At 45.9% G+C, this 27,034-nt stretch overlaps 1 protein-coding gene across 4 annotated transcripts in view; it reads left to right on the top strand.

Moving 5' to 3' along the window:
* vps41 (VPS41 subunit of HOPS complex) overlaps positions 1-27,034 on the top strand; it is a 179,073-nt gene that overhangs the window by 69,584 nt on the left and 82,455 nt on the right. For all 4 annotated transcript variants that reach the window (XM_033019969.1, XM_033019972.1, XM_033019973.1 and 1 more), the window contains 2 exons: positions 7,759-7,821; positions 14,214-14,279. In XM_033019969.1, coding sequence (XP_032875860.1) covers positions 7,759-7,821; positions 14,214-14,279 — 129 coding nt within the window. The remainder of the gene's footprint in view (positions 1-7,758; positions 7,822-14,213; positions 14,280-27,034) is intronic.

The following is a 27,034-nucleotide window of genomic DNA, read 5'->3' as shown; positions in this document are numbered from 1 at the left end:
AATAGCTGCGGTCCCAGCACCGAGCCTTGTGGTACCCAATTAGTCACTGCTTGCCATTCTGAAAGGGACCCGTTAATCCCTACTCTTTGTTTCCTGTCTGCCAACCAATTTTCTATCCATGTTATCACTCTACCCCCAATACCATGTGCCCTAATTTTGCCCACTAATCTCCTATGTGGGATCTTATCAAATGCTTTCTGAAAGTCCAGGTACACTACATCCACTGACTCCCCCTTGTCCATTTTCCTAGTTACATCCTCAAAAAATTCCAGAAGATTAGTCAAGCATGATTTCCCCTTCTTAAATCCATGCTGACTCGGACCGATCCTGTTACTGCTATCCAAATGTGCGGCTATTTCATCTTTTATAATTGACTCCAGATATAGAAGGTGATGTGGAGAGATAAGGAACAATGAATGAAAGATATGCAAAAAAAGTAATGATGATTAAGGAAACAGGCCATTGAAGCTGTTTGTAGGGTGAAAATGAGAAGCTAGTGTGACTTGGGTAGGGGGAGAGAGAGAGAGAGAGAGAGAGAGAGATGGAATGCCAGAGGGTCTGAAGAAGGGTTACGGCCCGAAAGGTTGCCTATTTCCTTCGGTCCATAGATGCTGCTGCACCCACTGAGTTTCTCCAGCACTTTTGTCTACCTTCGATGGAATACCAGAGCTACTTGAAGTGAGAGAAATCAATATTCATACCACTGGTCTGTCAGCTGCCCAAGCAAAATATGAGCTGCTGTTCCTCCAATTTGCGTTTAGCCTCACTCTGACAATGGAGGAGACCGAGGACAGAAAGGTCTGTGTGGGAATGGGAAGGAGAATTAAAGTGTTTGACAAGCGGGAGATCACGTCAGTTCAGGCGGGCTGAGCGAAGGTGTTCCGCAAAACGATCGCCCAGTCTGCGTTTGGTCTCACCGATGTATAAGAGTCCACATCTTGAACAACGGATACAGTAATTGATGTTGGAGGAGGTGCAAGTGAACCTCTGCATAACCTGAAAGGACTGTCGGATCCCTGGACAGAGTCGAGGGGGGAGGTATAGGAACAGGTGTTGCATCTTCTGCGGTTGCAGGGGAAGGTAGCTGGGGAGGGGGTGGTTTGGATAGGAAGGGATGATTTAACTAGGGAGTTGAGGAGGGAATTGTCTCTGCAGAAGGCGGAAAGGGGTGGAGATGGGAAAATGTGACTAGTGGTGGGGTCCCGTTGGAGATGGTGGAAATTTCAGAGGATTATGTGTTGTATGTGACGGCTGATGGAGTGGAAGGTAAGGACTAGGGGGACTCTGTCTCTGTTGCGACAAGGGAGAGGGGGAGCAAGGGCGGAGCTGCAGGGTACCGAGGAGACACGAGTGAGGGCCTCATCTATGATGGAGAGGGGAATCCCCGTTCCCTAAAGAATGAGGACATCTCGAATGTTCTGGTATGGAACACCTCATTTTGGGCGTAGATGCGGCATAGACAGAGGAATTGGGAGTAGGGGATCGAGTCATTGTTGATCCTATTGGCATCCGCAGCCTTCGTCCTGCTGCCCCAGCTCACGGCAGCAAAGAAGATGGCACTGGCTACCATCGATTGGTAGAACATCTGCAGCATCTTACTGCAGATGTTGAAGGAGCATAGCCTTCTCAAAAAGCTCAGCTGGCCAGTCCCATCTTGTACAGGGCCTCAGCATTCCTGTACCAGTCCAGTTTACTGTCCAGGTACACTCCGAAGTATCTGTACTTGATGATTGGTTTTAACGTCTGATGAACGTTTAACAGCTGTATTTGATGCCTGTACTCGCTGGAGTTTAGAAGGATGAGGAGGGGGTGCTCATTGAAACTTATCAAATAAATCATGGCTGATCTGTCTTTCCCTCTCAACCACATTTTCCTGCCATTTCCAGTAACCTTTGACACCCTGACTAATCAAGAACCTGTCAATCTCCGCTTTAAAACTACTGTTTATACCAGCTCCGTTTAAAGAGATTCCTCCTCTAAAGTCACGTCCTTTTATTCTGATGTTATGCCCTCTGGTCCTAGACTACCCCACTCTCCAAATCCACTCTATCCAGGCCTTTCATTATTTGATAAGTTTCAATGAGCACCCTCTCCATGACACACTGGTCAACCTGAAGAGTACCTTCAGCAACAGACTGGTTCCACCAAGATGCAGGACAGAACGCACGGGAGATCCTTCTTCCCTGTGGTTATCAAACTGTACAACTCCTCCCCCTTCTGTCGTGGGGTAGACTGAGACTGACCACTTGTCCCCCCCCCCCCCCCCCCCCAGTGTGCACATCACCAAGCCTTTCCACTTGTCACTTTAATTTCATGTATTTTGTGTGTAGTGTATTCTGTTTTTTTGTGTATTCTGTTGGCAGATCAATTTCCCTCCTGGGATAAATGAATTCCCTCCTGGGATCGTATCGTATCATAATCCTAGGGTCATTCTCTTAAACCCTCTCTCCAAAGCAATCACATGCCTCCTCTGACATGGGGCCCAAACTGCTTACATTACTCCAAATGCGGTCTGACCTAATGCAGTCTGAGTTACTGGCATTATCCCTGACCCCCTCCTGCTCAACACTCCTGCCCGCGCCGCAACTTTAACCCCTGGCCAGGCTTTCCACACGCTGTGAAAGGAAATCTGCCCCCAATTGGTCACTTGAACTAGTATTGTAATTCAATTAGATGACAACTGATTCAACTTGTCCCTGTGTGCTCCCGTTTTTCCCACCATCTCTCCACCTGCCATCACCCTCCACCCCCCACCCATTCAGTAATTCAGAATGAAGGAGACTTGGAAGCCTTGGGCAAATTGAATTGTTACTTTCTTTATTTTTATTTTTTATTTTTACGGAGAGAACAAGCTGCGCATACGCGGTTTAAGTTATTTTTTTAAAAAGCCGACTGACTGCCTACCCTGAATAATTACTCACGGCACGTGCCTGCTCCCAAGTCTCATTGAATCCATTTCTGAATCCACTGCCCATTTCAAAAATAGTCTACACCTTAGAAAAAAATCTATAATTTATATCCTACATCCTGCCTATGGTTCGGAGGCCTGTATATAACCCCCCCCCCCCCCCCCCCCCCCCCCCTCCACTCAGGGTCATTTTACTCTGTGTAAACTTACATTGACTTATGAATATACTAAGCTGCACACAGCATTGGGAGGTCTGAGAAAACTGGAGCATCCAGAGGAAACTTACATGGTCATGGGGGACACGTGCAGACTCCACGCAGACAGTATTGGAGGTCAAGATTACAATTGGGTCACTGGAACTGTGGAGTAGTGGTCCAAATAGCTGTAGCACGGTTGCGCCTGTTATCTTTGGTTCTTTTGTAAATCACCTTAAATCTATTCTCTTGTTCTCGACTCTTCCACCAGTGGAAACATTTCTCTTTATATATTCACCCTACAGTATATTCTGAAGGGGCCTCTCATTATATTGAAAATCTCTGTTATATCTCATCTGAACTTCTCCACTCTGCAAATAAGTTAATCTTTCCTTGTAATCTAAAGTCAGCATACCAAGAGCTGTAATGGTAAATCTTCACTCTCTCCAGGGCCTTCATATCCTTTCTAAAATGCCATGTTCTGAATTGAATGTAGTGTTCATGTTGTAGTTGAACCAGTATTTTATGAAGGTTTTTCACTGACTTTTCACTTTTCTACTCTATATTTCTATGAAGCCCAGAAACCCATATATAATATTCAAGGAGCAGCAATGAATCTAGATGCAATCCCTGGAGAAATACTACATCCTTGGATTGAAAATTAACTTCACTCCAGCTTGTGTTCATTTTCCCCAGACTATTTATATTCACCCTACTATTTCCCTTTTTTCTTCCAGAGTCTCCAAATTTGCTGAGCATACCTTATTTTATCCAGTCTTTGTGGAAGTCCATGTATTCTATTTCTAATGCCCTAATTTATTTTATCTTGTGTCACAAAGATCATTAGATTAACCATCATTTGGTAATTACACACACAACCGGGGGAATGTCCAAATTGGACTGTTGCTAAAAGAGGTTGTTCCTTATACTGTATCTATCAATTCTTAGTTCATGTGGATGAGCACTGATGCTTCAGTTGATAGAAGGCAGTTTTCAACAGTATTGATAAAAAAAACTTATCCTTGAATTAATTTTAGTCATAAAGTCATGCAGTGCACATCATACTTTTTCATCATTTAACAGTTTAGCTGAAGATGTTATGTTTTGATCAAGTTGGGCAGATAATAGATTTAATTATTTGTGGGTTTGCTTGGTCTTTACCCCTGGCTGTGTTAGTTTTTATCCTCGTATAGTTTCACTTTGACTCGAGCTTTCTCTCTGTAACATTATTCATCACTGCAAGTCACTCCACAAAAAGAGCATCTTCCTTTAATTCTGCCTGAGGAAATGGTGCCAAAAAGATTGGTTATAATGCAGTTCATAATGTTTGGGACAAAGGCCCATCATTTATTTATTTGCCTCTGTACTCCACAATTTGAGATTTGTAATAGAAGATAATCACATGTGGTTAAAGTACACATTGTCAGATTTTATTAAAGAGTATTTTTATACATTTTGGTTTCACCATGTAGAAATTACAGCTGTGTTTATACATAGTCCCCCCATTTCAGGGCACCATAATGTTTGGGACACATGGTTTCACAGGCATTTGCAATTGTTCAGGTGTGTTTAAATGCCTTCTTAATGCAGGTATAAGAGAGCTCTCAGCACCTAGTCTTTCCTCCAATCTTTCTATCACCCTTGGAAACTTTTATTGCTGTTTATCTACGTGAGGACCATAGTTGTGCAAATAGATAGATAGATAGATAGATAGATAGATAGATAGATAGATAGATAGATAGATAGATAGATCCTTTATTGTCATTCAGACCTTTCGGTCTGAACGAAATTATGGTGCCTGCAGTCATACACAGAATCAATAATAACAAAACATACAATAAACACAAATTAAACATCCACCACAGTGAGTTCACCCAGCACATCCTCACTGTGATGGAGGCAAAGTCTTAGTCTCCGTCTCTTCCCTCCTTGTTCTCCCTCTGCGCTGAGGCGATCGATCCAGGTCGAAGATGCCGCTCTCCAGTCCAGCGGACCTCCGTGGTGATGTCGCCGCCGCCGAAAGCCGGAACGCCGTCTGCGCTCCGAGACGGCCCGCCACAGCATCAGCTCCGGGCAGCCGCCCCAGCTCCAGGTCCCGCAGTCTCTGCTCCGGTCCGCCGCCCCAGCTCCGGGTCCCGCAGTCTCCGCTCCGGGCCGCCACCCCAGCTCCGGGTCCCGCAGTCTCCGCTCCGGGCCGCCGCCCCAGCTCTAGGCCGCCGCCCCAGCTCCGGGTCCTGCAATCTCCGCTCCAGGCCGCCGCCCCAGCTCTAGGCCGCCGCCCCAGCTCCGGGTCCCGCAGTCTCCGCTCCAGGCCGCCGCCCCAGCTCCGGGTCCCGCAGTCTCCGTTGCGGGCCGCTGCCACAGCTCCGGGTCCCGCAGTCTCCGCTCCGGGCCGCTGCCCTAGCTCCGGGTCCCGCAGTCGCCGTTCCAGGTCCCGCAGTCTACAATACAATACAATACAATTCAATTTATTGTCATTTGGACCCCTTGAGGTCCAAACGAAATGTCGTTTCTGCAGCCGGGTGATGCAAGGTCGCGCACCGGGTCTTGGTGTTAGAGCCCCCGGCGTGCGCTCGCAAAGTCCCGCGGTCATTCCAAGCCGCGCGGGGCGATGGTGTAAGGCCCCGCTCAGGTGCTCTTCAACCCCGCAACTCGGGCGGGAGAAGTCGCCGTTGCGGAAGCCCCGAAAAGCGGTCTCCCAGCAGGGACCCGCGGGCTCCCGGTGCCGCCGTCCACCAAACCCGCAGTTGCAGCCTCCGGATCTCCGGGGCTCCGGACTCGGCCTCCGCAGCTGGAACCCCAGGTCGTTCCTGTTGTAGGCCGCTCCACGTTGCAGCCCCAACGACAACGGAGACCCGACAAAGAAAAGGTCGGGTCTCCCGTGCAGGGGAAAGATTTTAAAGTTACCCCCTCCCCCCCCCCACCCCCACCCCCCCACACACATACCCCAACAAAAAAAATAACAAAAACTACATAAAAACGAGACAGAAAATAATAAAACACAGACGGACTGCAGAGGCCGCTGCTGACGAGAGTCGCGCCGCCCACTTGCTCCGGGCCGCTGCCCCAGCTCCGGGTCCCGCAGTCTCCGCTCCGGGCCGCCGCCCCAGCTCCGGGTCCCGCAGTCTCCGTCTCTTCCCTCCTTGTTCTCCCTCTGCGTTGAGGCGATCGATCCAGGCCGAAGATGCCGCTCTCCAGTCCAGCGGACCTCCGTGGTGATGTCGCCGCCGCCGAAAGCCGGAACGCCGTCTGCGCTTACCTGCATTCTTTCGGGCTTGAAACTTTTTGTAGTTTCAGGGCCCATATGTCGAGGATACGGTCCGCGGGGAAGTCGGCTGCCGAAGACCGCAGCATTTCCCAGAGAAGACACCCAGCAACTGGTGATGTCCATGAATCGCAGACTTCAAGCAGTTATAGCATGCAAAGGATATGCAACAAAATACTAAACGTGACTACTTTCATTCACATGACATTGCTGTGTCGCAAACATATGGTGCCCTGAAATGAGGGGACTATGTATACACACTGCTGTAATTTCTACATGGTGAAACCAAAATGTATAAAAATGGCCTTTATTAAAATCAATGTGCACTTTAACCACATGTGATTTTTTTTCTATTACAAATCTCAAATTGTAGAGTACAGAGTCAAATAAATAAATTATAGGTTTTTGTCCCAAATATTATGGAGGGCACTGTAAATCCTTGTAATTTGATGCAGGCAAATTATGCAACAGTTATGGTCACCAGCCAACAGGCAGTTCAGTGTGATCCAGGGGCAACAAGTTCAAAGTAACATTGAAAACGCTGGAGTGAATTGTATTTGTTATTATTTGGATATCTCAGCCTATTAGAATCACAGTATGCCATGCCAATGTAGCAGTCCATTGTGCACATGGCAAAGGTCAAAAACAATTGAAACAGTTGTATTGCTTGAGAGGAGAATCCAACCAAAAAAAATCTTCATGTGTGCCTTTGAGTATCTTCTAACCTTATTAGTTCAGTTTAGAGATAATAAGAACTCTATTATCTTAGAAACGGGCCCTTCGTTCCACCAAGTCACCTAGATGCCTTCCCCTGGCTGCAAACGTCACCCCTCTTCTCACCTTCTCTCACAGCCTTTTGTCTTTTCATTTTCTAGCCTTTGTCCAAACCATCTGCCAGTCACCTCCCCCCCACCCCTCCCCCTCACCTATATCCACCTAATACTTGCCAGGCTCAGTCTGAAGATGGGTCCTTACTCAAAACGTCATCTATCCATGTTCTCCAGAGATGCTGCCTGACCCGCTGAGTTACTCCAGTACTCTATGCCTTAGAATTTAACATTTTATCTTCATAGCTTCAAGAGATGGAATAACGGATCTTCCTTTGAGATTCATTCCTAAAAGAGCTCTGATTACTCAGGCTAAGTGCAGAGAATATTGGGAATCACTGCAGCTCCAGAGAGAGAAAATTGGTTAATATCTTGAGTAGATTCAACATCACGACAGTTCTAACAAAATATTATTTATTGACATGCTTACTCTGTAAAGATATTAAGACATTGACATGACAGCTGTGCATCTTCTACTTTTACTTGTGATATTGGCTGCTTATACTGCAGTTTATTCTTCATGCGCTGACTTCCTGTTATATTTTGGTTTTGTGCTCCAAACAGGTCCAAGTGGTTGGATTGTACACTAGAGAAGGATTTCATGAAAGCTTTGACTGCCCTATAAAAGTAAGTGTATTTTTGTTTTAAAAAAAATCTGCAATATTGCACTGTTGTTATGTTGAAAGAAAGACTAGAGACAAACATTTCTAAGATATGGATTGCAGCAGTAATAAGTTGTGGCACAGTTGTGGCGATTAGACATGAAGTTAGACTTTGTACTTGGTTTTATGTTGGAGGAGACCCGTCGACTTAATGCCAGCTAATACGGTCTTTGCTGGGATGAAAACTGAAAAGAATGAAAAGCTTTTTTGCTGCCCTTCTTCACTGTCGTGTTTTATGAAATGTGACACGATACATGGTGGAATAAGGTAGTGAAATAAATAATCAGTGAATATGGGCAATCTATAGAGTGGAATTTTGGAAATAATATCTTAAATTGGCTAGTTCTCTTATGTTTTCATTCCCAAAAAGCAGGATAGTGGGAGAAAGAATTGACCTGACTTCACTGAAAATGTACTAATGGTTTGTTCTTGGGTATGTAACAGTAATCATGCAAGGGCGATTAGATTGTGGCAAATAATTCCAAAGCAGATGTGTTGACCCCTGTGAACTTTTCTCTTAAACCAAGAGGATGATGGATGCATGAGGTTTTTCATTCACAGAAACCTGGCAAGTAAGTATGTTAACCCTACTGTTACAGTACCATTACAAACCTATTGACTCCCGCAGTTATCTGGACTGCACTTTTTCCTATCCTACCCGTTGCAAAGACTATATCCCTGACTCCCAATTCTTCCCTTTCTGCCACATCTGCTCCCAACATGAGGTGTTCTATACCACGACATCCAAGATTCTTTCGGGGATTCTTTAGGAGATGGGTCGTTGCTGATCAGGCCGGTCTGTTTTCTGCACCGTCTCGACCTTCTTCTGTAGCCATGGAACCGGGAGCTAATGGAGCCTCCTTTCTCTCGGAAACACCGGCGGAGATAGGAGGCTTCCAACAACTACTGCAGGAAAATCCCTTTCATTGCTTGAAAAGGCCGGCTGGGATTGTCTGCGAAAGGCTGCAGCTCGCCAGGGAATGCAGGAGAGCCAAGATAGCCGGGCGAAGAAGTGGTGAGCGGGTGGAAAGGGACTCCTCGGACAATGAATCAATGGATGTTCTCGCTCCCCCCCGACGCCACTCCACTCATTCCAGTGGAGGAAATCCGCAAGTTCATCGAGGCCACCGAAGGATCCCAACATCGGCCCAGACTGGCCTCCCTCCGGTAGCCAAACTTACACGGGCTTATCAGCTCGCTGAACCTCATCCTCAAAATGAGGGGGAGGGGCAAGGTGGTGCATGGGGTGAAGGGGAACGACCGGCGTCAGCTCAGGTCCTTCTTGGACGACCTGGAGAAGGACGCCAGGACCAAGAGCAGCGTCGTTCCTGCTGAGGGTATAGGGACCAGTAGAACGTCCCTAGTAGCCAGGGACTGGAGGGCAAGGGGCACCGCCACTCCACCTAGGGTCCGCAAGGGGAGGAGTGGCTCTGCTGTCAGTGACCGAAGGACTGGTGATGGGATCTAGGGAGTGGATAGGGCCGAAGATGTCCTGGTTGGGTTGCTCCTGAGTCTGGCCTCTCCCGGGTGGTTTTAGAGAGGGACATAGTTGTATAGTAGTTATTTAGTATATTTGTAACAAAGTTGTTTGGAAATTTAGTGTCTGAATAATTTGGCGATTTTGTAATTTAGAAAGATAGAAACATAGAAAATAGGTGCAGGAGAAGGCCATTCGGCCCTTCGAGCCAGCACCGCCATTCATTGTGATCATGGCTGATCGTCCCCAATCAATAACCCCTGCCTGCCTTCTCCCCATATCCCTTGATTCCACTAGCCCCTAGAGCTTTATCTAACTCTCTCTTAAATCCATCCAGTGATTTTGCCTCCACTGCCCTCCGTGGCAGGGAATTCCACAAATTCACAACTCTCTGGGTGAAAACTTTTTTTCTCACCTCAGTCTTAAATGGCCTCCCCTTTATTCTAAGACTAGTTCTGGACTCGCCCAACATTGGGAACATTTTTCCTGAATCTAGCTTGTCTAGTCCTTTTATGATTTTTTATGTTTCTATAAGATGCCCCCTCATCCTTCTAACCTCCAGTGTGGTGTGGTGGGTGTATGACCATGATTTTGTTTGTATCGTGATAGTACAGGTGCACAACCTTTTATCCGAAGATCCAAATAACGAAAACCTCCGAATAGCGGACATTTTTTCGGTCCTTGAAGAAAGGTCCTTGAAAACGTTCACCGAGGGCGGCCCGCAGAGGTGACAGCGGAATCTCCGGTCGGTCCTCGAAGAAAGGGGAACTAAATCCCCATTCATAAAAGAGAAGATGAGGGTATATTGCGCGGGAGGGTTAATAATTGACAATATGCTGCTGCCTGCCCGCTGAGTTAAAAAGTTCCCACGGTAGACTCACGATATACAGTGTTTCGTGAGTCTTGCGTGGGAACTTTTTAACTCAGCGGGGCAGGCAGCAGCAGATTGTCACTCCCTTCAGTATCACCCCACCTACACCCCTCTGCTTCCCGGCCATGTGTGTGACCCCTTCCCTCCCCTCTCCAGGTCCCCGCCCATTGCACCGGCGCGGGGGCTTTGCACTGTCTTCAAGTCGGCGATTGCAGCAGGACCGTGCCAGGACCAATTGGACACCGACCACCAGGCCCACCGCAAGCACGGAGATCCCAGAGACCCACAGCCAACAGCAGCCCAGCCCAGCCCCACTCCAACTACAGAGGAACCTGGGTTGCGGATGACGGGGCGCAGCTCGGGGCGTCGTAGGGGCCCATCAGGGAGCGGCCACTCAAAGCCACGCCGGGAGATGTAGGGCCCTGCCCCGGTCTTGATGTTGGAGCCCCCGGCGGGCGCTAGCAAGTCCGTGGCAATTTACAGCCGCGCCGGGCGTTGTAAGGCCCCCCTCCAGGTCACTCTCAACCTCTATGATGTTTGCTCTCAACCCCGTAATTCGGGCGGGAGAAGTCGCCGTTGCCGGTGCCCCGCAAAGCAGTCTCCCACTGGAGACCCGCGAGCTCCCGGTGTCACCATCCACCGGAGTCGGGTCGCAGCAGCTCGCCCCCTCACCTCTCCACGCTCCGAAGCTGGCTAGCTCCACGGAGGTAGGTCCGTAGGTCCACAGCTCCCACCGCCGCCCAGGCCCACTGCAAGCACGGAGATCCCAGAGACCCACAGCCAGCAGCAACTCCAGCCCAGCCCCGCTCCAACTCCAGAGGAACACGTAGGGACAGAAGCTGATGGTGTGCAAGGTACGTCTTGTTCTTGGGGTGGCGGATGAGGGGGCGCAGCTCGGGCTGTGGGCGAACTGCCACTTGTCGCTGTAGCGGCCAAAGATCATAGAGGAGCGATGATCTTTGGTAGCGGCCCATCGGGGAGCGGATTCCTCTGGAGTTGGAGAGGGAGGGGGGTATTGTGCTGTTTGATCGCCCCCTGCTATCCCAGGGACAGGGAGACACCGCGGCTTTTTAGACTGGTGGGCAATCACTTCCAAAGTTCTGCCCACACTTCTCCTACACTGTATTTCATACAAACATTTATTCTGCAAGAAAAAACGACATTGAAGACTCAAACTCGCGATCGAGTAACTGCCAGGATCAAGGCGCAAACTCGCGACCTTGCGGATATGAGCCGAGCACTCTACCACTGAGCCAGCCATTAAAATCTACGCAAAAAAATTTCCATTCCGAAGACCGACAAATTCTGAATTACGAAAAGTGTCTGGTCCCAAGGCTTTCGGATAAAAGGTTGTGCACCTGTAATTAAATAAATTATTTTTGATACCAAAAAAAAAGAAAACAAAGCTGATTACCAAGCTCACGGAACTGGGTCTCTGCGCATCCCTCTGCAATTGGATCCTCGACTTCCTCATCCACAAACCACAGTCTGTTCGATTTGGCAGAAACACTTCCTCCTCAATAACAATCAGCAAGGGAGCACCTCAAGGCTGTGTTCTCAGCCCCCTGCTCTATACTCACAAATGTTTAGCCGGAAACAGTGCAAACTCCATCTTCAAGTTCCTTGATGACACCACCGTTGTGGGACAAATTACAGCTGGTGATGAGTCAGATGTAGAAGTAAGATTGACCGATTGACCAAATGGTGCCAGCACAATCACCTGGCTCTCAAAGTTAGTAAGACCAACAAACTGATAATGGGCTTTGGAGGAGGAAGGATAAGGACCCACAATCCTATATAAACGGGACGATGGAGAGAGTAAAAAACTTCAAATTCCTGGATGTGCATATTTCCAAAGATCTCTCCTGGACCCAGCATACTGAAGCAATTATAAAAATTATAACGCCTCTACTTCCTGAGTAGATTACAGAGATTTGTTATGTCGGAAAGGATTCTCTTGAACTTCTACAGGTGCACAGTAGAGAGCATATGGACTGGTTGCATCACGGCCTGGTTCGGCAACTTGAATGCCCAGGAGCGAAGAAGACTGCAAAAAGTGGTGAACACTGCCCAGTCCATCACCGGCTCTGACCTCCCCACCATCTAAGGGAATTACCGGAATCGCTGCCTCAAAAAGGCAGCCAGCATAATCAGAGACCCACACCACCCTGACCACACACTTATTTCACCCCTGCCTTCAGGAACAAGGTACAGGAGCCTGAAAACTAACATCCAGGTTCAGGAACAGCTTCTTCCCTGCAGCCATTCGGCTATTAAACGCTACAACCTCAAATAAGCTCTGAACTACATAGACTATTATTGTTTGATTTTGTGTGTGTGTGTGCGTAATCTATATATATATATATATATATATATATATATATATATATATATATATATATATATATTTGTGTATTTGTGAGTATGTGTATATACTGTATATACACATACTGAACTTTTTTCTCTTGTTTATTATACTGTTTACAGTGTACTATGTTTACATAAAGCCCTGTCCCACGGTATGAGTTTATTCCAAGAGCTCTCCTGAGTTAAAAAAAAAAAAATCAAACTCGAGGTAAGCACGGAGAATGAACGTAACGGGTACATCGGAGCTCGGGGACGTCTCTGAGCGGCTCGTAACACTAACGGCAGGTACTCGGGAAGACTCGCTAATGGCAGGTAAGCACGGGAAGACTCGTGAAGATTTTTCAACATGTTGAAAAATGTCCACGAGAGCCCCGAGCACCGACGAGAAGCCATTACCATAAATCTCCGAGTTCAAATCAGGGCAAACTCGGGAGTACTCTTGAATGAACTCGTACCGTGGGACAGGGCTTTATGTAAACATAGTACATTGTAAACAGTATAATAAACAAGAGAAAAAAGTTCAGTGTGTGTATAAACAGCATATACACATACTCACAAATACACACATATATAGATTACACACACACACACACACACACACACACACACACACACACACACACACACACACACACACACACACACACACACACACACACACACACACACACACACACACACACACACACACATTCTTATTTTGCCTCCCCTCCTTGCTATTGGTTAGGCAGATCAAAGCTATTGAGTTTGGAACCTCCCAATGTTAGGAATTTCTTGGAAGGAGCTTGCGTCTGCCATTCATCATTGCACCCCTGAGGCTCATAAGAGTTTTATCGATTTTTCAATCTTGTGAAAAGCTGGAAATCTATTGAGGCAAAGCTAATTTGTAACCACGGTGTAGTAATAGAAAAAGCATGAAATTTGGTGATTAAATCAAGAAAATTCAGTAAACATAAATCTGCTCACATACATACCTTGCTAGAAATAATTTTGGTTCTCTAACCACCTGCTTATTGCATGGCTTCAGGCCTAATAAATTTGTATGAGATTATTTTCTCTGATGGTACCCTTGTTACAGGAAAATCTGTTATCTGAGGAGTGAATGTGCATTTTTAAGATTTATTTGTAACTGAGATACAAATTGTCCCTACCTGTAAACGGTACCTTAAGTGAGAGTTGTATATTCAATGCCATTTTTTTTTTTAAGTAACTCAAAACCAATCATGAATGGAGCGAGCTACAGGGATTGCTGAAAAACAGATTTGGAGAGTTAAAATCCATAAGTATTTTCTACACAGTTTAGACCACAGATATCTTGCTCTTGTTACACTCATGTGGATACTATGTAGTCAATTTTGCTGTCTGACGTAATTGCGATGAATTAAGCTCAGCATCGGGGTTGTTCAGAACAAGTTTTGGAAAAGAGGGGAGTATTGGGCTCGCAAAGGGAGAAAGTACTGGATTAAGCAACCTACGAATGGCATGTAATCCTTGTTGGCCCAAAGATGGGCAATTCCTTGTACAATTCCCCACAGTTGCACTTCCCCAATTTCCTGAGGTCCATATCCAGAGAGTGAACCAGACAAAAATTGTGCCATGTGAAGCAATTCTCAGTTGGATTTTGTTTTTATTTGTATTCTAGATAGTGGCTCTCCACCCACAGTTTAGCAGATCAAGCAGCAAGCAATTCGTCACCGGGGCAAATAAGGTAAGCTCATCATTCTCATTCTTCGAATTTTATTAAAGAGTTCCAGAGTGAAAACTGGCACTACGGCCCAACTTGTCCACACTGGCCAACATGTCCCAGCTACACTAATCCCACCTGCCTGCATTTGGTCCTTATCCCTCCAAAGTTGCCCTATCCATGTACCTGTCTAACTGTCTCTTCAACGATGGGAGAGTCCCAGCCTCAACTACCTCGTCTGTCAGCTTGTTCCATATATCCACCACCATATGTTTGAAAAAGTTACCCCTCAGATTCCTATTAAATCTTTTAAATGTGCCAGGATAACTGCAGGGCAGTAATTTTGCGTTGAGTTAATAAGTGTTTTTAAAGTGTAAACATTGGTAAGCATGCTGCATCAAAATTGGTGTTTTTTATAATCACAATACTTAAAACAAAACAGGGCATGAGTAAGAATTCAAAGATGGGCAAATGCTTGATGGAAGACGGTCACCTTTTGGGATATTTTAAAATGGACCAATTGGTATGGCAGAAATAACTAACACAGGTCCTGCACTTATGCCAAGGGTATTTTTAACATCATCATTGACCTTTTGTACAGATGTTTCAATCATGCAACCTGTGTTGCAAACTTTTGCACCAAATTTAGCAGATAAAAATAATAATATGATGGATTTGTTGAACATAATTTGTTGAAGAGGGAGAGAGAAGTAGGGAAAACATTAATTCTGCAGACCTCAGCACCAATATAGGTATTAGAAAATATGCTGATAGGCAAGGGAGCAGGGCAGCCTTGGAATGCAAACCAAGATAGGGAGCATTGTTGAATGGAGTTCTGTGTTCGGCATGAACCACTAGCACATTGGAACAGAACTTCATGTTCTCTGTAGCATAAAATAAATGCAATAGTAAAGTTTTGAAAAGGTTCAGAGATTACCAGCTGTCTGGTCCGGGCCAAAACATTAGTTGTCGTGCGAATGATAGTGGCAGGGGCACATAGCGTTTCATGAAGCTAAATGGTATCAAGAGAGAGTTTATTGTCATGTGTCCCAGATAGGACAATCAAGCATACCTTCATGCCAACTTGCCATCCGGCAGCTAACGGCGCAGCCGAAAGGTCAGTCGGGATAGTCAAAGAAGCTCTCAAGAAACAAGTTTTGGCCTTGGCATGAAGACTTTGACATAGGGGTTCAGAAATCAGTGGAAAGGAAATTATGGCTGCCACTGAGCTGAATGATGGACAAGTAATTAGGCAAGCAAGGTCAGGTGAAAAGGATGTAACTTAGAACCATAATTGTACATGCAGTAAAGCCCCTGTCCCACTTACGTGTCCTTGGCATGCTAATTACGCGACCTTGTGGTCGCGTTGAGGCGCGACAGTCCCGCAAAGGTCGCGCACGACTGCATGCGCCCGCACAGCCGTCTGGAGCGCGTGACGTCATTTGAAGATGGACCCAAAATGCTGGAGTAATTCTGCGGCACCGGCAGCATCTCTGGAGAGAAGGAATGGATGATGTTTCGGGTCGGGACTCTTCTTCAGTCTGAAAGAAGGGTCTTGACCCAAAACGTCATCCATTCGTTCCCTCCAGAGATGCTGCCGGTCCCGCTGAGTTATTCCTGCATTTTGTGTCTATCTTCAATTTTCTTGGCCCCGCTCTGGGAGTAGAAGTGGGGGCGGATCCGGACCGCAATGACTGTGAGCCCCAGGCCGAGCTCGGCAATCGTCTGCCTGCTTCTGCTGCTGTTGGAGGTGAAACGTTGCGTCGCGCCAGGGTTTTGGGCCTGTCCCACTTTGGCCGTCAGTTAAGCGACAGGCCGTTGGCGCACAAAGATTTCGTTTGCTACAAAATTTCGGAGCGCCGCGCGATATCACACACAACTCCATACCCCTCCGCGCTTCTCAGTGGACCGGCCCCGCGCGGCCACATGATGCCCGTGCGCCTCAACGCGACGACAAGGACACGTAAGTGGGACAGGCCCTTAACTAACACTTTGCAGTTAGCATTGTAATTCAGGATATTCTTACTTTAGAATCGCCTAGAGAGATATGTCACAATATCAGATAATTAGCCGAACATCACATATTGTAAGAGCCCCCAGCACTGTGGCGTGTATTCAACAGTGAAAATGCATCATGTCAACTGGAGTAATGTGCAAAGTAGCATAACTTTAATTTAGTTTAGAGACGCAGCGCGGAAACAGGCCCTTCAGCCCACCGACCAGCGATCCCCGCACACTAACACTATCCTACACACACACTAGGGACAATTTACACTTTTACCAAGCCAATTAACTGATAAACCTGTTCATCTTTGGAGTGTGTGAGGAAACCGAAGATCTCGGAGAAAACCCACACGGTAACAGGGAGAACGTGCAAACTCCGTACAGACAGCGCCCATACTCGGGATCGAACCCGTGTCTCTGGCACAGCATGTGCTGAAAGGCAACAACTCTACCGCTGCGCCGCCATGCCACCCTGATTTGAATGTTCTTAATTTAAATACAAAGGTGACCATTGCCAGCAAAGCTCACATCCCATGAATGAATAAAAAGAAGGAAGGTGGTGAGGTGCAGGATCTAAATCAGAAACTCTGTCAAAATATTTTGATTAAATATAGCATCATATCCAAAAAGCAAAAGAGAACAAAAAAAAGTACAGATTAAAACAGAGAAAATAAGTGAAGCAAATTAATGGAAAAGATACTTAGAGATAATATATATAAGCATATGGATAAACAGGGTCTGATTAGGAACAGTCTACATGGATTTGTGCCTGGAAGGTCATGTTTGACTAATCTTCTTGAATTTTTTGAAGCGGTTACTAGGGAAATTGATGAGGGTAAAGCAGTGGATGTTGTCTATATGGACTTTAGTAAGGCCTTTGACAAGGTTCCTCATGGAAGGTTGGTTAAGAAGGTTCAATTGTTGGGTATAAATGCAGGAGTAGCAAGATGGATTCAACAGTGGCTGAATGGGAGATGCCAGAGAGTAATGGTGGATGGCTGTTTGTCAGGTTGGAGGCAGGTGACTAGTGGGGTGCCTCAGGGATCTGTGTTGGGTCCACTGTTGTTTGTCATGTACATCAATGATCTGGATGAAGGTGTGGTAAATTGGATTAGTAAGTATGCAGATGATACTAAGATAGGTGGTGTTGTGGATAATGAAGTAGATTTCCAAAGTCTACAGAGAGATTTAGGCCATTTGGAAGAATGGGCTGAAAGATGGCAGATGGAGTTTAAAGCTGATAAGTGTGAGGTGCTACACCTTGGCAGGACAAATCAAAATAGGACGTACATGGTAAATGGTAGCGAATTGAGGAATGCAGTTGAACAGAGGGATCTAGGAATAACTGTGCATAGTTCCCTGAAGGTGGAATCTCATGTAGATAGGGTGGTAAAGAAAGCTTTTGGTATGCTAGCCTTTATAAATCAGAGCATTGAGTATAGAAGTTGGGATGTAATGTTAAAATTGTACAAGGCATTGGTGAGACCAATTCTGGAGTATGGTGTACAATTTTGGTCGCCCAATTATAAGAAGGATGTCAACAAAATAGAGAGAGTACAGAGGAGATTTACTAGAATGTTGTCTGGGTTCCAGCAACTAAGTTACAGAGAAAGGTTGAATAAGTTAGGTCTTTATTCTCTGGAGCGCAGAAGGTTAAGGGGGGACTTGATAGAGGTCTTTAAAATGATGAGAGGGATAGACAGAGTTGACGTGGACAAGCTTTTCCCATTGAGAGTAGGGAAGATTTAAACAAGAGGACATGACTTCAGAATTAAGGGACAGAAGTTTAGGGGTAACATGAGGGGGAACTTCTTTACTCAGAGAGTGGTAGCTGTGTGGAATGAGCTTCCAGTGGAAGTGGTGGAGGCAGGTTCGATTTTATCATTTAAAAATAAATTGGATAGGTATATGGATGGGAAAGGAATGGAAGGTTATGGTCTGAGTGCAGGTAGGGAAAATAATTGTTCGGCACGGACTTGGAGGGCCGAGATGGCCTGTTTCCGTGCTGTAATTGTTATATGGTTATATGGTGAAATTTGACAGAAAGGTTGTTTGACACCTATCATGCCAATAGGAATTCACAGATTTGAATAGTCCAGGCCTTATTAGTTTGTGGATAAATTCAAGATTTATTTTTCACACAAATAAATATAATTTATATAACTAGCAATAGTGCACACTGATCTGGTCAGTTATGTGCAGTTGAGAACACACTATAATTGACAAAGTATTGTAGGTGTAGCACTGTATATAGTTTTGGTTTCCTTATTTAATGAGAAGATACCCTTACAGAGCTGGTGGTTCAGAGGAAGTACATTAGGCTGATTCCTTGAATGAAAAGCTCGCCTTGGGGAAATAGTTGAGAAATCTACTTGGGCTGCCCACTGCGGCAACCTAATCCGCGAGTTCAGACGAGTTTGCCCTCGACATACTCGCAGCATGGTTGACATGAGGTCCTAGGAGGTCTTTGTAACTCTCCTTCATGCTCGAGGATAGTCCAGACGTACTCGAGGCCTCAGCTAGGTCGCGGCGTATTTTTCAACATGTTGAAAAACGTCCGCGAGTAAAAAAAGGTTGCCATGGAAAAAATCGATACTTTTTTTACTCGTAGGTTTAGTCGAAGTAGGTCGTAGTAGGTCGGCATGTTATTCGTAGGTAATCGAGGGTAGTTGAAGATAATCGAAGGTAGTTGTAGATAGTCTTCATCATAGTCAAAGGATGATCGAAGGAGGTCGTCTTCACTCTCCATTATTCTGTGTCCAATTTACCCGAAGTTAGTCTTAGCTAGTCTTCAACATAGTTGAAGGAGGTCAAAGGAGGTCTTCTACATAGTCGAAGGAGGTCTTCAACATGACACTTTTTCAAACTCTCCTAAACTCTTCTAGACTCGCCAATTAGGTCGCCGCAGTGGGACAGCCCCTTTACGATTGTTCGTTGGAATTTAGAAAAATGAGATGTTGTTATTAAAACATATTAGATTTCTGTTTTTTTTCCATAAAGAAATCTAGACCTGGACAGGAAAGGGATGATGGAGGTTGCAGTTTTCGACCAAAATATCACCCATTTAACTTGGAGATGAAGAGGAATTCCCTCATGGTCGTCATTCTTTGATATTCTCCACCTTAGATAACTGTAAAGGCTGAATCATTGAAAATAGTCGTGTCTAAGGCTGACAGATTATTCAATGACATGGGAGTCAAACATTGCAGAGAGAAGGCATAAAGGTAGAGCTAATACCAGGATCAAATCCTGCTTGATCTTACTCAATAATGGGTCAGGCTCAAAGAGCCCTGTGGTTTACTCTTGCTTACACTTTGCCAGAGAGCTTTTGTGGCACCAGCACCAATTTCAGCAAGTCCCTCAGCACCATGTCCTGAAGCTGGGAATGTGCTAAAAGCAGTATTTAATTGTGGTCTGCTCATTATTCCAGATGGCCGGTGATCTTTAGACAAACTAAAGGGTGTCTTTTTGACGTCTATGTGCATGTCTGGGATCGGTTTGCAGAAAAATTAAACGGCACGTTGGCATAGTGGTAGAGTTGCTGCATTACAGCACCTGAGACCCGGGTTCGATCCTGACTACGGGTACTTGTCTGTACGGAGTTTGTACATACTCCCCATGACATGCGTGGGTTTTCTCTGAGATCTTCGGTTTCCTCCCACACTCCAAAGATATACAGGTTTGTACGTTAGTTGGCTTAGTATGAATGTAAATTGTCCCTAGTATGTGTAGGATAGAGTAAGTGTGCGGAGATTGCTGGTCAGTGTGGGCTCAGTGGTCCGAAGAGCCTGTTTCGGCGCTGTATCTCTAAACTAAACTAAACTAAACATTTAGACAGTTACATGGATAGGCAAGGTTTTGCGGGATATGGGCCAAATGTGGGATTAGTGGCATCTTGGTCGACACAGGCAAGTTGGGCTGCAGGGCATGTTTACATGCTGAATGACTTTATGAATCTCTGGTGGTATGGATACATTCACGATAAACCCAATCACTTTAATGGTGTGTGGGGGCAATGACACTCAACATATGAAGGATCTAATGAGGGAGGCTGTTTCTCATCACCAGCCTGGCAAAATTATGGTGAATGTATTGATGATGAGCTATTCACCAAATTACATTAACAGCTTGATCATGGACAATCTACCAGAATCCATCATGGCCTCTGCCATGCACACCAATGTCGAATTGACTTGGGGCAGTACTTTTTTTCTGCAGAAACCTTTCTGAGGGACAAGTGGTACTGCACGTTGCAACTGAATGGAAGGTTCTGCAGAAACAAGGCTAGACCCATTCCTCACAGTACCCAAGATTAATGGAACCAGTTCTAGCAACGAACAACATGCTCTCCACAACCACAAGAAGGAACTTTTTTTTCTAGCCAGCCCCGAGTCTTTAAAGTTGACTGGGTAGACGCTTCCCTCATCCAGCTTGCAGTGTCTATTCATAGCTGAGTTGCAGCACTTGTGCATGCATGCACTTCCAGGAATCGCTCCAACTGGAAAAGCTTGGCTTGCATGCTCTCTGAATTATATACCTGGCGAACTTCATTGAAACCTGAAACATCAAGTTGAGCACTGAACTGAGAAAACCAAACCCAAAGTACTGTCTAAACTGATTATACAAACTTATGCTGAGGCCAATAACTAACTCCATATGCAATAATCAGAAGTAATATTGCTGCTGTGTCCAAAGTATAAAGTCAGAAAATACAAATAAAAACTATTCTGCACAATCAAAATCATTTTTGTGAAATGGCATTAGTGGTTTCGGAATATTACATGGGAATTACATACATGCCAGTCATGTCGCTCAAAATGCCAATTTGTATAAAGTTGTATTTGTTTTGCATTTTTCAGTGATTGCCTTTTCCGAATGACCCAAGGTACTTTGTAATCAGTGAAATACTCAAAATGTAATCAGAAAATACATAGCTCCAGTAATTTTGGGTGTGGACTCCTTTGAGGATTACAGCCTGTCTCGACATTTCAGTCCTAAATGGCAGAGCTGGTCTATTGCAGCAGTGTTTTGAGAGAAAGGTTCCAGAAAGTCTGTCTCCCTGTAGAAAAGCTGCCTGCCTGTCTGTGTGCGGACTTCATAGTGGAAAAATAATACTTACCTCTGTACTTTTGCTTAGGGAAGCACTTTGTTGGTTTAACTTATCACTCTCTAAGGATGCTTAGTGTCAGAAATGCTGGTTGGTAAAGTTATAACATTTAGATGTTGTGCCTGCATCCCTGATAACTAATGAAACACGTGGACGTGCTGGTTGATTCAATTCATAGTATCATGGAACATAGTAAGCCCGCCAAGAAGCTGGAACTCTGGTTAAGTAACCTGCGTAAAGAATGCAGACATTGGAGTGAAAATTTGACCACTTTATATCGAGCTGGATATATAAAATAACTGGACCAGCTGAAAGTAATCATGCTATTGAATCTCATTGCTCTCAAGAGAAGGGAATTGTACTGTACCACAAAGCCCTCAAAAACAAATCCTTAAATAATCAATTGAATGCATTACAACTGCCATGCAACCCTCTAGAAATGGAGGTTAAGCATTGCATGTTCTTACAATCAAGAGAGAACGTTTCAATACTTCATTCATGGCATTGTTGACAGATTACTGCGGTTGCATGTATTTTGGATTGTTTTTGGTGCCTGTTGGTCCAGCCTGTGTAAGTGGCCACAGTGACTCCACTTCAGGAGTCAGAAGTATCTCTAGAAAAGTGAATATAGACATGGAAAGCTCTACAGATGTCCAAAATTAGGCTGGAAATGTTCGGTAGCCAACAGGAGTAAAGGGCCTGTCCCACTTGGCCGTCATTTGCGCACCATTTACGCGACCTCGTCGTCGCGTTGAGACGCACGGGTAGAGTGTGGGCGGCGCGGGACGGTCGCACGGAGAAGCGCGGAGGGGTATTGAGTTGCGCGCGGTATTGCGCGGCGCTCCAGGATTTTGTAGTGCACAAAATGTTTGCGCGCCTCTGACGAGTACGCACGCGGACGTAATGCGTTCGCACGCTGACATTCTGGTCTCGTGCGTGGTGACGCATGATTACGTCACCGTGCGTAACCAAGCGCCGCCGCGCGCCGCTCATACGCAGTCGGCCCGCCTTTTACGCATCATGGATATAAGCGCGCACGATTAAAAAAATTGCACAGTTTCGTAGAGAAAACTACGTGGTGAACACCAAAATATACTAAACCGGAAAGTGCAAAAGTGAATTGATGCTTCACTTGCAATGACTGCTTGGGTCCCTGGATTGTGGGTAAGGAAAAGGTTAAAAAGACAAATGTTGCATCTCCTACAGCTGGATGAATGAATGACATGAGAAGGGGTGCAGTTGGTAGAAATGGAAGAGCAAACCAGATAAGTGATACAAAATGCTGGAGTAACTCAGCGGGACCGGCAGCATCTCTGGAGAGAAGCAATGGGTGACGTTTCGGGTCGAGACCCTTCAGACTGAGTTACTCCAGCATTTTGTGTCACTTATCTGGTAAATCTTCAATTTAAACCAGCATCTGCAGTTCCTTCCTACAGATTAATTTGGTCTGCAGCTTGCTACTTTTCAATCACCTCTTTTTTTGAATAGGGGCATCACATCTGCAGTTTTTCAATTGCTAGCACCACTCAAGAAACTGGAACATTTTAGAAAATCACCATAAATATCATAAACTGGGTAAATATCATAAACTGCGTATTCAAATGACGTCACGCGCTCCAGACGGCTGTGCTGACGGATGAAGACGCATGATGACGCGCGCGACAGTTGCGCGACCGTCGCGCGTCAGTCACTACTGGCCTGTTGCGTAAATGACGGCCAATTGGGATAGGCCCTTAAGTATACGCAAAGGCGGAATAGGGACAGCGCATCCAAGGCAGCTTAGTTGTTGCAAGTATACTGGACATAGCCGTCCAGTATGAGTTGGTAAAAAGACATTCTACGTGATCGGGAGAAAGTGTGATATGGATTGGAAAATAATTTCTATAAACATTGCCCTAAAAGTCCATGGAATAGATATAAAGAGAAAGAGCCGGGTCAGATTTGGAATATTGGTGGTGCAAGGCCAACCATGTGACATTTCAACTTGTTTTGGAAGTGTACTACTGGATTCATCTCCACCCCATTACAGACATTGGACTTTGTCTATGGAACAGGTGTCGACAATGCTCAGAATGAAACTCTGCACTCTGTAGCTTCCCCTTTATTCTACCTGTTTGAGTTTGACTTGATTATATTTATGTATAGTATTATCTGTTGGGATTGCATGTAAAACGAGGCTTTTCATTGTACCTCGGTACGCATGATATTAATAAACCTAAATCTGAGGCAGTGCAGTTGATAACAATGACTAACAAGACTAATCAGATGTCTTGTCTGAAGAAGGGCCTCACCCTTACCTTCTCTCCAGTGATGCTGCCTGTTCTGCTGAGTTACTCCAGCATTTTGTGTCTATCTTTAAGACTACACTGAAGATGGCTGGGAGATGGTCATTGGAGTATATAGCATGCAACTAACAGAACTTGTGTATATTTTGCAAAGTAATGAGGCGATAAAGGAAACGGTCTGCTATCTGTGTTAAAGAGGTAAATAGAACAATGATATTTGTCTCTCTTAAGTTATTTGTTTAAATAAAGCACTTTGCAAGTTAACCTCTCGCATCTGCGAGAATGTTACTGATGCAGTGCAGAGGCAGCAACCAGTTTGCATACACAGAAAATGCATTACTCTGAAAGAGCACCAGATGGAATTAATATACGTGCTTCTCCTTGAAATAGTGCCGTGGAATCTGCTAGTTCCACCTGCAAGAGCAGGCAAGGCCTCATTTAATCCAACAGGGTATCATTCATTCACTACTACACTATGCCTGCCCAAGTTTTTGTTCTTGTATCTCTAGAGTTGCATTTGAGCCAAGACCTTCTGACTCTGCAGGCAACTAACCCACAAATGCTTTTAAAATTTCCTCGGCTGTTTTCTTGAACATGGAAAAAGTCTGTATATTTCCATGTGGTTATATAATATCTCTGTCATAATTACATGCATATGAAATAACAAAAATATTATTATGTTGATACTAGTTGGCAATCCGAACAGAAACTTTCTTCTTGAACTTTAGCATTTGAAACCTTATATATCTGAGGCACATAACCTAACGTTGATATTTTTAGTATGTTTAGTAATCATATTTGAGAAGCACTACTTCGTAAGTTAATGTGATAGGGGCAGAATTAGGCCATCCAGCGCCCATCAAGTCTACTCCGCCATTCAATCATGGCTAATCTATCATTCCTTCCCCACCCCATTCTCCTGCCTTCGCCCCTATAATCCCTGATACCCGCACTAATCAAGAGTTTGTTAATCTCCCCCTTAAAAATATATATTTGCCGGCCTCCGCAGCCATTTCACTTGTCATCTCCCTGTGGCTCAGCACTTAACTCCCCCTCCCATTCCGAATCCGACCTTTCTGTCCTGGGCCTCCTCCATGGCCAGAGTGAACACCACCGGAAATTGGATGAGCAGCACCTCATATTCTGCATGGGCAGTTTACACCCCAACGGCATGAACATTGACCTCTAATTTCTGGTAGCCCTTATTGTCTCCTCCCCTTCTCAGCTCTCCCTCAGTCCTCTGGCTCCTCCTCTTCCTTTCTTCTTCCCACCCTTCCCACCCTCACCCCTCACCCCCCCCCCTCCTCCCCCCCACCCTACATCAGTCTGAAGAAGGGTTTCGGCCCGAAACGTTGCCTATTTCCTTCGCTCCATAGATGCTGCCTTAGATTTTCCAGCACCTGCAGTTCCTTGTTAATCACTTGGAAATGATTTCTGGCTCATCCTTCAAAGTATGTTGTACACTACTGTATTGTACATATTGACTTATGCTGAGACTGAGGTGCTGTTCCATCAAACCTTGCTGAGAAGGAGGAGGAGGAGGACTTCCTCATTTCTGCAAGAGGGGGTTATTAGATCATATGATCACGAGATAGGAGCAGAATTTGGCCATTTAGCCTATCAAGTCTGCTCCGCCATTAAATCGTGGCTATCTCTCCCTCCTAACCCCATTCTCCCGCCTGCTCCCCATAACCCCTGACACCCGTACTAATCAAGAACTGGTTAGAAAATTGTTGTCTGATTTATTCTTCAAAAGAGTAAGCACTAAAGGGCCTGTCCCACTTACGCGTCCTTGGCTCGCAAATTACGCGACCTTATGGTCGCTTGAGGCATATGGGCACTGTATGGCCGCGCGGGGCCGGTCCCACTTAGAAGCGCGGAGGGGTATGGAGTTGTGCGGGGCCGGTCCGGACAGGTTGTCCTGAACAAAATCTTCGCGCGCCAACGGCCTGTCGCGGAACTGACCAACGGCTCAAGACCCTGGCGCGACGCAACGTCTCACCTTCAACAGCAGCAGAAGCAGGCAAACGATCACCGAACTCGGCCTGGGGCTCACGGCCGTTGCAGTCCGGATCCGCCCCCACTCCTATTCCTAGAGCAAGAAAATTGAAGTTAGACACAAAATGCAGGAGTAACTCAGCGGGACCGGCAGCATCTCTGGAGAGAAGCAATAGGTGACGTTTCGGGTCAAGAACCTTCTTTTCAGACTGAAGAAGAGTCTCGACACGAAACGTCACCCATTCCTTCTCTCCAGAGATGCTGCCGGTCCCGCTGAGTTACTCCAGCTTTGTGTCCATCTTCAAATGACGTCACGCGCTCCAGACGGCTGTGCGTACGCATGTAATCGCACCGGACCTTCGCTCGACCGTTTCGGCTCAACGCGATCATGAGGTCGTGTAATGTGCGTGCCAAGGACACGTAAGTGGGACAGGCCCTTAAGAACCTCTCCGGTATTTCTACTGCAAGCCTGGACCACGGACAATGCAAAATGTAGAACGCCAAGAAATTAGTGCTGAAAGAATAACGAGCAGACTATTTGTGGAGATGCAAAGTGCATGCAAAAGGTCAAATAATAACGAGTCGAACACCCATGAATTGTGCGCGAGGTTTCAAGGGCATAGTTTTTAAAGTGAGCAGTGCAAAGTTTAAAGGAAATGTGTGGGGGACATTTTTTACACTGAGAGTAGTGGGTGCCTGGAATGAGCTGCCAGGGAAGGTGATGGAGGCAGATATGATAATATAATTTAAGAGACTTTCGATAGGCACGTAGATATGGAAGGAATAGAATGATATGGATCATGTGGAGACAGGCATTTCTGTGCGGTACTGTCCGTTTTGTAAAATGGTCAAGTGAAATGCATTTGACAAAGTGAATAATTGCCTGGGGCAAGTAGGTGCAATCTCCAGCCTTATTGATACAAATACATCGATAGATGCTCCTGAACACATCATCAGTGATGTAACCTGGGGTCATTGGGTGTTTCGGGTCTTTCAACATCAGACACCCTCACCCAGGCGACCCAGCCGTGGTTGATCAGTCCACGACTTGTGTTCAGGTGGCATTCGCTCCTCCCCATGGACCTCCTCTCCTGATCCAGAGCCATCTCGAGGCCTTCTCCGCTGCCTCTGTGGTGTTCTTGATGGCCCTTCTCCTTGCTACTCCGTTGAAGCCCAGTGCACTCAAGGCTTTGTAGAGCGATTGCCCTGCAAAACCTCTGCAGCCAACCTCGATGGGCATACACCTTGCCTTCCAGCCCTGCTTGCGGCAGTCTATGACCAGTTCTTCATATTTGGCCATCTTCCTCTCGTGGGCCTTCTCCAGACGGTCCTCCCACGGCACTGTCAGTTCCAACAAGACGATGTTTTTGGTCGCCTCTGAGACC

The sequence above is a fragment of the Amblyraja radiata genome, chromosome 4, assembly GCF_010909765.2.
Source record: "Amblyraja radiata isolate CabotCenter1 chromosome 4, sAmbRad1.1.pri, whole genome shotgun sequence".
Lineage (NCBI taxonomy): Eukaryota > Metazoa > Chordata > Chondrichthyes > Rajiformes > Rajidae > Amblyraja > Amblyraja radiata.
This window is presented reverse-complemented; position numbering and strand designations above follow the sequence as displayed.